The following is a 14371-nucleotide window of genomic DNA, read 5'->3' as shown; positions in this document are numbered from 1 at the left end:
AAACAAATTTGTCTAAAAAATATCATCGTCGTTAGGGTTTCGTCCATTTCCGCCGTTAAAAACACTGTTCATACTATAGCACTTAACGGAAAAGTTAACGAAACACTAACGGCGATAACATTTCTTAGACAAATTCATTTGTACGATGATATTTCTTAGAGCTCACACTCGTCGATGGCATTTCTTAGAATTAACTGTTTGTCAATGATATTTGTTAGATTTTCTCTAGATTTATGGGAGCTCATCACCTTGCCCCCTTCTCCCCTCTTATTTTTCTCAATCTCCATAGGGATCCAACGTAGAGAGGCTACACAGCTCCATGCTGGATCTGTTCCTGTTTCTATGCAAACAGCAAAAAAAAAAAATGTATTCGACATGCACATATGCGTACATACGACATTGGCAAAATGCGCGTACACCCATTTAGGGAATTTTGAAAATGAAATATGAGGAATTGCAAGATCCACCGTCGATGTTTGAATCATGTGAAAAGGTACTAAAAAAACTGACGTCCTTTTATCATCTCATGGGAATGCAATTAATTATTTACAGATATCATGTTTGATTGATTATGATTTATGCAGAGGCAGAAAATTAATAAGAAGAAATCAAATAGGAATTAACCATGTTATTCTTTGAAATTCTGAAAGAATGACAATTATTAAATCACATGGAATCTTTACAATCCAAACACACTTCTATGATTTTACTTTACAGTAAATTCCTCAATGTTTATTTTTTTCTAAACCAGTAAGGTGGCTGTGCTTTGCAATGGGATATTATGTTAATAGTCTATTGGCTGTTTAATGTGCTTATTGGGAATGGATGAGGCTTGGGATCTTGAGTAGAAAGCATATGTTGATAGAATTATTCAATGAATTATGAATATAAATTGTCCCTTCATCTATATTAATTGAACACAACAACTTGGAATGTATAAAATTGTAAAAACATCCAATGAAATTCATATGTTCTAAACAGCTATAAGTCAATTTTTTTATCATATTGGGTCAGGAATGCACTGGAGAGATCAGGGAATGCAAGAAATGAATGATAAGAGAATTAGAATTTTCATGAATGAGATCATATGTCGCTGAAATCTAAATATCCATTGATCTTGAAAATAGCAAAAATTCAATACATCCATAATAGATACCACCTCCATCCCAAAATAAGATCATCTTTGGTTATTCTAGTTCATCCCAAAATAAATTTATTTCTAAGTAATCATTGCATTAGATTATATGAAAGCAAATGAATAAAACATGGAATAGATAAAAACAAGGGATACTTATATTGGAATTTGATAAAGCAGAGGATATTCTAGGTTTTTATCTTTTGTATTAGTATATATGTGTGGTGAGCGAAAAATAAATTTATTTTGGGATGGAGGAAGTAACTTTATAAGAGTAAGTTCAATAGTATAGCCACTACTAGTTTCAATTCATTTATAATCAATCTAATAACTAATTCATACAATGGCTATCAACAAAACATATACTTTATGTCCCACCTGTCATACACACATTATGTCTTGGAGTTTGTGCTACAGCTGGCTACAAATTAATCTGTAGCTCACTGCTCTTCTCTCTCCTCTATTATCTCCTTAAAATATGTTTATAGCTGGTTTATAATCTGTTGTACCTGCTCTAATACAAATACAATTAACAAAAAAATTAAAGTGGGGTGCAGCACTAGTTATATATTATTATTAATTAAATGCTGGATGTGCAAATTAGAACACAAAGTGCTGGCCTTCTCGACAAAGTTAAGGAAAATACTAGCCTATGCATAAATATAATATTGACTTCAACAAACAAAATGGTATTACAAAATTGTTCGGATTGTAGGTCCAGATTTAAAAAGTATACAGAAACAAGCTACTCATATATATACAAAGACGGATGAAACAAAAAAAAAATACATATCATATTCATGCCATAAGCATGCACCAATTGATCTTTCATGCAAATGGATTCTCAATAACTAAAATCGAATCTGAATTCTGAAATCAATTCTAAACCCTAAATCTTCACAATACCACCTGATTATCCCGAGCGAAAACCACCAAGAAAATAAGAAGAAGAAAGCGAAAACACGAAGAAGAAGAACAAAAAATCCAAATTAGTAGAATCAATTCGAAACCCTAGGTAGCTAGCCAGTGAAGTGATCAAGCTAGCTAGGTTGCAGGCAGATGCATTCGCCATGGACAACCTCTGAGATGGAACGGCTAGCCGGTCAAGCTCGCCAAGAACTTCCCATGCATGCATGGTCACTTGAGGAAGAGATCGAACCAGGGGTCCGGTTCGCTCCACAGTAGCGCCGCCGCGTAGTCCTCCTCGTCTCCGCCGTGGTACCCCCAACCGGCCTCCGCCGCGGCCGCCGCCGCCGATGCGTCCTCGTCAGGCGCCGGCACGGGTTGTGTTGTTTCAGCTGTAGAAGACACTGCGGCAGCACCAAGAACGGCCGGCGCGGCGGCTGCGTCGTGCTGTGGCTGCGGCGGCGGCGGCGGAGTTGTCGTGGTGGTGACCGTGGACGTAGAGGCCGTGCTGGCGTAGTACAGAGGCGGGTGGGGCGTTTGCTGCTGCTGCAGGAGGTGGTGGAAGTGGTGGTGATGGAAAGCGGCGAGGTGCGGCGGGCGCGGCAGGAGCGGACGGAGCGGCGGGGCCGTGGAGGAGGAGGAGGACGCGGCCGAGGAGGAGGCGGCGGCGTCGGAGGAGGACGATGGCCCGGCAGGCGCAGGCGGCAGGGGCGGCGGCGCGGTGAGGTTGAGGTGGGCGCGGGGCCCGTAGAGGAGGAGCGCGGCGCGGTCGTAGGCCCGGGCGGCGTCCTCGGCGGTGGCGAAGGTGCCGAGCCACTTGCGCGAGCGCTTCCGGGGCTCCCGGATCTCCGCCACCCACTTGCCCCAGCTCCGCTGCCGCACCCCGCGGTACCGGAACTTGGCGTTCTCCGGCCCGCCCTTCCCGGCGGCCTTGACCTTGCCGCTTGCTCCTCCACCCCCGGCTGCCTGCTGCTTCCTCTCTCCCCCTACTCCTCTGCCGCCGCTGCCCAGCGCAGCGTCGTCGTTGCTGCTGGGCTCCATGGAGCGGGAGGAGGCTGCAGCTATAAAAGAAGCTAGCGGAGCACCTCCCGGTGCTCGGTGGCCGGGGAGAGAGGGATGGGCAAGAGAGAGAGAGAGAGAGAGAGGCGGAAGAGGAATGGGTTTAGCGTTGGGAGAGAGAGAGGGGTGGAGGTCGAGGAGGATGTGCTTGGCGGAGAGGGGCGGTGGTCAAATATAAAGCTACAGGAAGAGTTCACCTAGGGTAGCGTTGAAGGGATTCACATCCAGTGCGATAGAGCACGGTCACTAGAAAAGCTAAACTACCCGTTATAAAACATTTTCACGTTATTATAAAAAGCTAAAAGCTTCCAACAGCTAATCTAAATTTAATCATTTATATCTTTATTTGGATGATCATCTAAAACACTTTTATTCTTCATATCCCTTTGTACTCCAGCAGATCATCTATATATGACATCCTCCATATCTATTTGAAGGTGTGGAGAGAGAACATCTAAATATAGAAGTTCTCTCCTAATATGGATGACACCAAAAAATAGATGATGAGATAGGTGTTCTGCGGGAGCTTAACTTTTACTCTTCATCCTCTATTTCTAGGATGGAGTATAGGATGGATGAGCCGGTGGGGATGCTCTAATATTGAGCTAAGAACAAGTTCAATAGTATAGCCAACTACTAGCTCTAATTCATCTATAGTCAATCTAATAGCCAATTCATACAATAGTTATCTATAAAACATAAGTACATGGTCTCACATGTCATACACATACTGTGTTTTGGAGTCCGTGTGCAACTGGCTACAAATTAATAGCTCATCTCTCTTCTCTCTTATCTCTTATCTATTTAAAATATACTTATAGCTGGCTTAGAGTAGGTACAATAGCAGACTATAAGCTAGCTATAAGCATATTTTAAAGAGATAAGAGAGGAGAGAGAAAAGATGTGGCTACTAATTTGTAGCCAGCCGCATACGGGCTCCAAGAAAAATGTGTGTATGACATGTAGGACCATGTATTGATATTTTATAGCTAACTATTGTATGAATTGACTATTAGATTGGTTATAGATAAATTGGAGTTATTAGTTGGCTATACTATTGAACTTGCTCTTATAGCTTACTGTTGTACCTGCTCTAACTGGTACAATAGTTAGAGCAAGTTTAATAGCATAGTTAACTGCTAGCTCTAATTTTTTATAGTCAATCTAATAGCCAATTCATACAATAGTTACCTACACAATATATATATATATATATGTCCTACCTGTCATACGCACATAGAGTCTTGAAGTCAGTGCTATAGCTGGCTATAAATATGTAACCCACTATTATTCTCTTTCCTCTTTTATCTTTTAAAATATTTTTATAGCTAGCTTATAATCTACTATTGTAAATGCTCTTACGGAAAACATTCTACATACAAAAGAAGTCATATCAGTCAGCGTTGTCGCGTTTTGCCATTGCGGTCCGATCGTTTAGCTGCTGCATGCGCTATTGTTAGTCATGAGTACAAGGTCAATAGTTACGCATAAATATATGTTATATCATCAATGTATGATTTATCTCACATATACACATGGTATTTTAGAGCTTATACTGTAGCTGGCTATAAAATCTATAGTCCGCTTTTCTTTTTTATCCTTTCATCTCTTTTCTATGTAAGCATAAACATGATGTTGTATTTTTAAGCCTGCTTATCGTACTCGCGCGCTCTTAGGCCAATCTCAATGAGGTTTCATGGATGTGCTATACACATTAATATGACACATCAGTATAAACGAGAATATTTATATGAAACTGTGAGAGGAGAGAGTAAATTCGTTTCATGGCTATAAAACGTTTGGGCACCATAATCAAGTCCTCGGTAATACAGTGAAACTCGCGTCGAGGGGCTCGGAGTGTTTCATGCTATCAAACAATGTCTCCCTGCTCACCTAGGTTAGTGCATATGATCCTAATTTCTAGTAGTAATTAAATGTTTTATTTAGCTTTAAAAATGGTACAATAAAACGTTACACTGTAAATAATTGTTTTATGTATCGTTTCAGTAAGTTAGTTATCTTAGAAACTATACAGTGAAACTAGACATTGAGACTGATCTTACCGTCACTAGTACACAGAACCGTAAGATTGATATGTCAGTGACTAATGATACTGACGTTGTGGTAAAGAATACAAGTCTGTGCTTCAGCAGAGTGAGAGCGAGAGAGTGGAGTACAGCAAGCTATGCAGGGAGCTGTTTGTTTTCAGCAAAGCAGAGAGAGAGAGTTGAGGTATGGCATGGAAGGTCACTTCAATCCTCTAATTGTGCGCGCATGCTCGACCGATGGACGGATGGATGGATGGATCGTGTTCCTTTGTGATGTGCCTGCGTTTTAAATCTGCAATGCGTGTTCATCGATCGTGTAGCATGAATAGATACTTCAATGGCAGAGTGGACTCAATAACCATTATCAAGCACCGGCCTGTCAATAAATTGAGGGAGACTGCAAAAAAAAATTTCAGAATATCACTTTTAGTTTGGAATTCTCGTTATATGTTGATTTATTTCAAATACACACCTCCTAATAATTAATTCACTCTTTTTTCTTACCGCTTACGCTTAGAAGTTGTGCCCGTAGTTTATGCTAGCTATGCATGATCGAAATCACTAGAGGGTGAAGTATAGTGTTTGTCTTAGAGCAATAGATACCGTCTATCCTATCATCCATCCTGAAAATAAATGATGAGAGAGAACAAAAGGATTCCAGCAGGTTATCTATCACATCATCTAAAAATAGAGCATCATCCATATTGAAAAGAGACACTCTAAATATAAATGTTGTCTCAACATCTATTCGGAAGAGGAGAGAGCAATAACAACATGAATTAAGTAGTTAATTACAAAATATTAATAAATATATAGAAAAGATGTAATATGTATGTTATGTTGAACTGATAATTGATATCAATAGATAATCTATCGGAGATTTGGGCCTAGGGTATCTCATGTAAGTGGTGCATGGTGCCAGGGGCCCATGCAATTGAACCCCTGAAACGGGGTCAGGCTCCAGGAGTCCATGCGCTTCTCAAGGATTGGATCTGAAAGCTCACTTGGAGACTTGAGTACTGGGTGGCCAGGCTGCCCCTGACCACCACAGCCTAGAACGGTGAATTCAGGCCCCACCACATGTGCGGACGCAACGCGTCAGTAGCGCCCAGCCACCACATTTATGGCGATGGGAGAGCGTTCGGCGCATGCCTCGTCACATTCAATGCCGCTGTAGGCACACGCCTCATGCCCACACGTCTACCAGGGAAAACTCAGGCCCTCGGTGACCGCGCGGTGACGGCGCTGTCACCATAGGGATGACCTATTGCTCTCGTGGTCTGTCGCATTTAATGCGTGGGGCAACTGCGTGAGAGGAGGAGTGGCCCTCATTCGGACCGTTAGGTCCAAGAGGTTGTCCTCTCCTCTACCCGTTGACTGGTAGGCCTGGGCGACGAAAGCATGGCAACGTGGAGTAGTATGTTGACTAATGCGACCTCTACAGCAGTTCCGAGGAGAATGAGCCCCTGCACGCCGTAGGTGGGAAACACCGTGACCCCTGTCGTGCCTCCTTACAGTATAAAATGAGGCCCTAACCAACGGAAAGGGATGACAGAAGACAAGTAGAACATTCACACATAAGCTTGTATTTACTCTCACAGTTCACAGGCGACAGGAGTAGCTTATTATGCCTCACGGCGGCCTAGACCTGTATAACTCGTTTGTGTCCACCGAGGGGCCCGACCCCCGTCAATCTCTCTTTGTCATCCGTTCTTCTTGACAGGCCTTCGGGCCCTAGCCCGCACCCCTGGGCCGAACAGACAAAGAGGGTCCCACGGTCCCCTGTTCGATGAGCTCACGCTCCGACATAATGTATTTTAGATGATCATCTAAATTGCAATACGAATGATGTAATTTGGATGAGCCATTGGGAATACTCTTATTGGGTTTTTCTAGCATGTTATACTCCCTTTATTTTCTATGTTGGACATATTTGACTTCTAGATATACGTTTGACCTTTCTTATTCAAAAAATATATAATCATCATTTATTTATAAATTGTTTTATTATTAAATGAACTCTAGACACTACTTATATCTTTGCATGTTTTAAATAATTATATAATATATATGACCAAATGTATGTCCAAGAACTAGTGGCGTCAAATTGGTAGAAACCAAGCGGAGTATATGATGAAAAAAAGGAAACTGGTAGATAAGTCGATCCGTCATGCAAAATTCTTTCAACTATTATGGTATTAATACCATAATATTCTTTTTGTGAATGTTATTATTTCCGTTTCATATTATAAGACTTTCTAGACTTGTCTAAATTTATCAATTATTAAATGTATATAATTTATATATATGTCTAAATTCATTAGCATATCCATATGAATTTGGACAAGATTAGAAAGTCTTGCACTATGAAACTACTAACGGAGGGAGTATATTATAAGATGTCCCAATGGATGTCAATGATAAAACGAGTAGAGAAGTCAGAGGGAGTCTAGCCTGCCAAACCGTGCATGCATATGCTCCACACGCCTATGGAGGATGGACTTGTACGGTGCGTAGCTGATGCTAGAAAACTCCGAAAGGCAGATAGATGCACATTATTAATATGGACCAAAACCGGTCACTTTGGCATCCCACTGACGCACGCCCATCGCGCGAAATACTCCCGGCCGACAAATAGCGCTATGACCACCCGAAATTCCACATATGTAGAAGCTAGCTAGACATGCATCCCACCTTGGAGACTATGGCTAAGAGCGTCCGTATCATCTGCAAATTGAATTGATACACATACGGAGTCTCTGAGGTAATCCCTCATGCATCCTAATCTACTTTTTCATCTCTTCTTGCATGAGAAGTGGCTCATCCTCCCTCTCTTAATTTCATTCCTTCCTCCACCTCATCATATAAGTTTAATTTACATGGTATCATGAGGCAAGCGTCTACAGCTGCAAGAGGACGTGTAGTTAGATCTAAATATCAGGTATAAACCTATATTAGAGCTAATATGTATAAAAGATTAGTTATAAGGTTGACTCTATTATTTTTATTTTTCTTGTATTTATTTCTCTCGCTTTCTATCTTCTCCACGTTTGCTTATAGTTAATTTATAGCTTACTATTGTACTTGACCTAATAGATTAACCCTATTATTTTTCTTCCATCTATTCCTCTCATTGATGCATTTAATGCATCCATCTTGGAACAAATGTAGTCCTATTTGCATCACAGCTAATCATCCTCATTTTCCATCTACTCTCCTCCACATTGCTTATAGATGACTTATAACCTAATATTATACTTGCTCTAGAGTATGTTTTAAAATAGAGGTGGATATTAACTCTAATTTTGTCCTTATAAGTAACCAATTAATTAAGAGGTGGCACAAACAACAGCTACAATCTCTCTAATACACTAATTTTAATTATTGCTTATCCAATCTACACTTTATCTTTTGTGCCGTGTGGTACGTGAATTGAAATCAGAAAATTATATTTCATTAGAAAACATGAATGAAGTAATCACCTGTTATGCTTTGTTGTACCTTACCTCGCACTGTAAAATAGCTTTTAGTTATATATTACATAGCTAGTACTCCATTTGTTTCCTACAATAAGTCATTTTTTATTTACCCTAAATGAAAACCCTCTAACTTTGACCGAGTTTATTTACAATAACAAACAAATAAACTATTAAGATATATCTGTCGAGGGAATTAATAAAACTATTTTGATTTTACAAATATTCATCGATTTTAATTAAACTTGCATAAATTTGAACTAAACATAATCCAGAACATATATATGGAGTATTTGCAATAATACATGCAGGGACTATTTCAATAAAATCGAAAGGGTACAAAATTAGACGTGAAACATCATGCTAAGGCCTTGTTTAGTTCCAATTTTTTTTCAAAAACATCACATCAAATTTTTGGACACCTAAATAAAGCATTAAATATAGATGAACCGAAAAACTAATTGTACAGTTATGGAAGAAATTTTGAGACGAATCTTTTGAGCCTAATTAGCACATGATTAGCCATAAGTGCTACAATAACCAACATGTGCTAATGACGGATTAATTAGGCTCAAAAGATTCGTCTCGCGGTTTCTAGGCTAGCCGTGAAATTCATTTTTTCATTCGTGTCCAAAAACCCTTTCCGACATTCAGTAAGCATTTGACGTGTCACTTCTTCCAAAAATTTTCTCAATTTAAACACCACCTAGACTCAAGCAAGAGTTCGTCTGATGTGACGACCGATGGATCTGTGTGCTAGCTTGCAGGCCAAAACGAACAGGCCCAAATGGTTTGTTTGCAAGGAATGAATGGACTGTTCGAGTTATGTGACTGGTGTTCATGGACATATCAAAAGGCTCGCAGAGACAAATGGACAACGAGACGCAAGAATCGGGAGAGCGAGCAAGAGTACTGTATCTAGGTGAAGATGAACCAGATGCCGGCCGGTCGACCGAGAAATTTCTTTATTAAATAAACCTTTTTAGTTATTAATTTTATTACTAAACCATCGGACAAAATTTTTCCAAAATCTTTTGGCCACGCCAGTGCTGGTGACGTCGCAAGACAACACAGCCACGTAGCCTGATCGGCGTGACATGGCACGTGACAGTCTTGCCACACCAATATTGGTGGCATGGACAATAGGTTCACGCGGTGTAAATATTTTTTCCGAAGGTTTAGTAATAAAATTATTCTTAAAAAGATTTTAAAAATAAAATAAAAAATCATCGACCGACTTGTTTTCCTTTTCCCCTGTGTAGAAACTCATGCACCCTTATTTTTCTCTTATGCTTATATTTATAAGCCAAATTTTGAATTTTTTTTCTTAATTTTAAATTTGAATTTTTCATAAAGTTTATTTTTTCTATCCTGGCTTTTAGTTCGCTAATAGTATGTATATAAAATTTATATTAAAAAATTACTTTTCGTTTGCAAATGAGTCGTTTGACTTTTTCCATAAAAAAATCAAACAATCTTCCCTTTGGCTATTAATCGAAAAATAATTTTGGTTCATATAATAGTGTCACTTGATTATTTTTTTTTCTTCCTATCTATCAATTATTACAGTTTCCAAGCTCTAGAGTAGAATTCAAAATATTACATACGCCCGTTTCTCTTCATGGGGTGAAACAATGCAATGCCCTTATTATATTTTGAAGTGCATATTTGGTACTTTAAAATAAGAAAATTATATTAGTGTCAAACATAGAGGCACACATCTAATTAAGTTCATCTTGAAAAAAGACAGTACAGTAAAAGTCCTAGTATTGATTCTTAACTAAACTCCGATCTTTTTTATATAAAAAAACGCTGGATATATATCGAAGGAGAACCTTTAACACATCGGTATACGTATTAACTGTCAAGGATAAATGGGAGTCTCGGCAACCCAACATTGGTTGTTTTGGCAATTGGGCAATTGGGCGCACGCCGTCTACCCTGCATTCTACTATATTGCATAGTTCTCATTTGCAGCTTCTATATTGCATAAATTAAAGTTCCATATACTTTTTGTGCAAGTCAAGGTATAAGAAAATATAAGGATAGTCGATGCATCTATATTGACGATGAAGTAGTGATATTATATATAAGTTATATTTAATAAAACTCCGACACTCATATCATGGTCATATAGAAATACGTATAGGCTATAATAGCATAAACCAAAATTTTCTACCACGTAAACCATAAACCATACAATTAAAAGTTCATAGATTGTTACCACACGACGGGCTATGCAACGGAAGAAGGTGCTAAAAAGCCGAAGGAATATCGTTCATCTTACGCGCGTCAGTGCAGAGACATGATCATCAATTAATACATGTGATGATCATCTAATCATATTTGTTCTATATATGATATATAATCAGTAATCTTTAAAGATAGTAACTTACAACATAAAGAGTCTCATAAACAAATCACTTATTTATTAATCAATAATAAGTTATTTATCTCAAAAAATAATGTATGATAAATATATAAACATAGTATGTGATATAATTATCTCTATAATTATATCTATGGCATATCACTGATATCTTTGATTGGAGATAGATTTGTCTTAGCTACTTGTAGGCCACTCTACTTCCATAATTTATTTTTCAGAATGCTCGAGTCTAATCCACTTTATTTTTTGGGGCAATTGCAAAGTTGACCCTACTTTAAAGACGAAATACGGATTTGACTCTACTTTTTCAGCTTTGCAGATTTGGCCCTCTTTTTCAAAAACAAAACAGCTGAGTGGCTCTGCTCCGTGAAGGTCATTAATTGTGTTAAATGGAGGACGACTTGACCGATTTGCACTTCATCTTTTGACCCTATTGTACATTAACTTTTAAGAAATAAATGTAAATATTTATTCACGAACATTGGAATAAAGATTGAAATATATTTGATAGGTTTGATGTTATTTGATATATATAATTTCAAATTTGAACTTAAATTAATGTAATTCGGAATTTTTTATTTATTTGATAGACTTGAGGTTAGTTTGATATATATAATTCTAATTTTGATAAATTTGAATGTAAATTAATATACTTCAAAATTTAAATTTTATAGCACGTAATCTTAGATTTTATTGATTTGTAATAGCTGAATGTAATAGGTACAAACATTATAGATCATTTTACAAAATTTTGACAGCATAAAAAAAATCCCAAGCCTCTATCTCCCTTCTCTCTTATTTTCTTTTCTTTTCATTTATTTTTTCCCTTTCTTTTTTCCTCTCCTCTCTTTCTCTTTCTTCTTTCTTTCTTCTCCCTCTCGTTCACGCAGGGGGCGCACGCCAGTGGCGGGAGAGGCCGAGTCCGGTCGTGGGGCGCTGGATCCATGGTCATGGGGTCCTGGCGGCCGGCCCCTTCCCGGCGAGCGGCGGCGGCTGGCGGGGCTGGCACCTGTTGTCAGAGTTGGGCGGCAGAGAGGGCCGCAACGGCGGCGCTCTGGCGACTCCTGGCGCTGGTGGGCGACCGGAGAGGTGGCCAGCGCCAACTCCTCCCCGACAGCCGGCCACCGCCTCCTTTCCCACTGCACGATGCCGCCGTCGACGCCGCCTCCTCCCTCACTGTCGGCCGCTGCCGGCGCCTCCCCAACTACCCAATGCCGCCTTCAGCGCCGCCACTCCCCACTGCCCAATGCCCCCATAGCCGGACGTCGCGGCCTCCTCGCCCACAATCTGACGACACCGCCGGCTCCCCCACAGCGCCACCTCCCCCACAACGTGCCCGTCGGTGCCACCTCCTCCCTTAGCTCGCTCGGCCGCCGCCTCCTCAGATCTGAGACAGTGAGTTGAGAAAGAGAGTGGAAGATATGACTTGGGGGCAGAATAGTCCATTCATAATTCAAATTTATGTTTTTCTTTCATTTACCCTAAACCCTAATGACATGCATCAACCAGGGTTGGACAGCTGGTTTGCTTTTGAAAAAGAGGGTCAAATTTATAAAGTTGAAAAATAAGGTTAGATCTATAATTTGGCTTTAAAGTAGGATCATGTATGCAATTGTCCCTTATTTTTTTTATGGATCTGAACCGTTTGGAAGCACTATAGCTCCATAGCTCCATAGAACCAGGATCTTAGAGAGTAGAAATCTACTAAACGAGACCAGACCACACATAGCTGTCCAACTTGCAACCTCAGCATAAACGGTTGCTGCCTACTGTTGCTCGTCTCACTCATGCATGGGGCTAAATGGCATGCAAGCACAACAAGTTGCATACACTAGATAGCTGTCAATTCCAGTACTATGGACTATGGTGGATTCCCCACGAAGGAAAGTATCCCAAGAAAACGAGCGAAAGGGCCGATTGTTTTGACATTTTTATGGACAAAGCCAAACGACATATTTAGAAACAAAAAATAATTTATGAATAAAACTTTTATAAACATATATTTTAGTGATCTAAAAGTCAAATATAAAAAATAAATTTTAGTGAGAAAAACATCAAAAATTAGCTTTAAATTCATGGTTAGAAATTTAGATTTTGGCCTGTAGTATAACCAGAAGCGATAGAGCTGGGAAAAGCTCACGCCTGAGTGTTGTAGCTTTAGCTAGCTCTCTCAGCTAGGCTCATGTCGGAATATTACACCAGCGATGACGACGACGACGAAGAAGATGATGCATGTAACGGAAGCATGTGGGACTGGTATACCACTGCCTGTTTCCTGGTTTGCAGACCGTAGAGTAGCTAGCTACCACTTTACGGCAGTGTATGTACGAAGGACCTTCTTCCTTTGAGGCCAAGGTATCTCTCGACGGATGATGCATGATGTCATTCTGAAACCGCTATCAAATAGTTTCATATTTGTCATGTCATATAGACACTATATTGGACCCTATTTAGATTCTTTAAAATGGTAAAAGTTTTGATATTTTAAAGTACTTTTTGGTAAAATGGACCTAAACACTAAGGTAAGAAATGACAATTTTGCATTTGGTATTTAGCAGTCTAGAGTAGCAAATTTTACCAAAAAGTACATAGGGACGCGAACCAGCTCTTACTTTTGCCAAAAAATGGCAACTTTTGCATGCCTCTAAACACCAACTTGCAAAAATGTAATGCCAAAACTTTTGACACCAAAACTTTTGCTATTTGCCATTTGTTATTCCAAATGCCTCTAAAGACGGTCTATGTATTTAATAGATGGTGTCTTCAAATTAAATTCTCATCCAACCAACTCTCTTCTATCTTCTTTTATCCACCTATCACCTTATTTTTGTTCTTGGTTTTCTTGCATGAGAAATAGTTTCTTCTTTTTTTTTTCTTCCCATTAACTCTCTTGCCATATAAGATTTTTGTTTATGTGCAATGTATTTAATGCTATAGAAACTAGATAGTATGGAGGGTAGAAGATGGCCTGAGCTGATGAAGCTAGCTAGCTATTGCAATAATTGCTCTAAAGATAATTAAAAACTGCTATTATCTTTTTTTTTCACACGATGCAACGTCTTTGATCCATCAGCCAAACAGCATCCTAACAAATACGAGCACTCCTATCAAGCAACCAAACACACAGTTTCGATCAACACACAGTTTCATACTCATGTCCTAGCCTAGTCTAGCCTGGATGTATTTGGTTAGCTTGGCTACCAGCATTATGTTAACCAAACACATTCTAAATAGTAGCCAACTACAAGCGAGGTTTAGAAAAAATAAAAGATACACCACTAATGCTTGTGATAGGTAATATATGTGAAGAGAGGGTAGGAAAATATAGTAATAATAAATATATTTCTTATCTATTATG

General features: G+C 39.3%; 1 protein-coding gene across 1 annotated transcript; it reads right to left on the bottom strand.

Moving 5' to 3' along the window:
* Positions 1-2272: 2272 nt before the first annotated feature.
* Positions 2273-12184, bottom strand: LOC121054433 (ethylene-responsive transcription factor ABI4-like; the record flags this gene model as incomplete). Its single annotated transcript, XM_040523952.1, has 2 exons — positions 2273-3003; positions 12139-12184. Coding segments are annotated over 2 exons (777 nt in total), but the record flags the coding sequence as incomplete, so codon positions are not given.
* Positions 12185-14371: the final 2187 nt, after the last annotated feature.

Source organism: Oryza brachyantha, chromosome 5 (assembly GCF_000231095.2).
Source record: "Oryza brachyantha chromosome 5, ObraRS2, whole genome shotgun sequence".
NCBI classification, from domain to species: Eukaryota; Viridiplantae; Streptophyta; class Magnoliopsida; order Poales; family Poaceae; genus Oryza; species Oryza brachyantha.
This window is presented reverse-complemented; position numbering and strand designations above follow the sequence as displayed.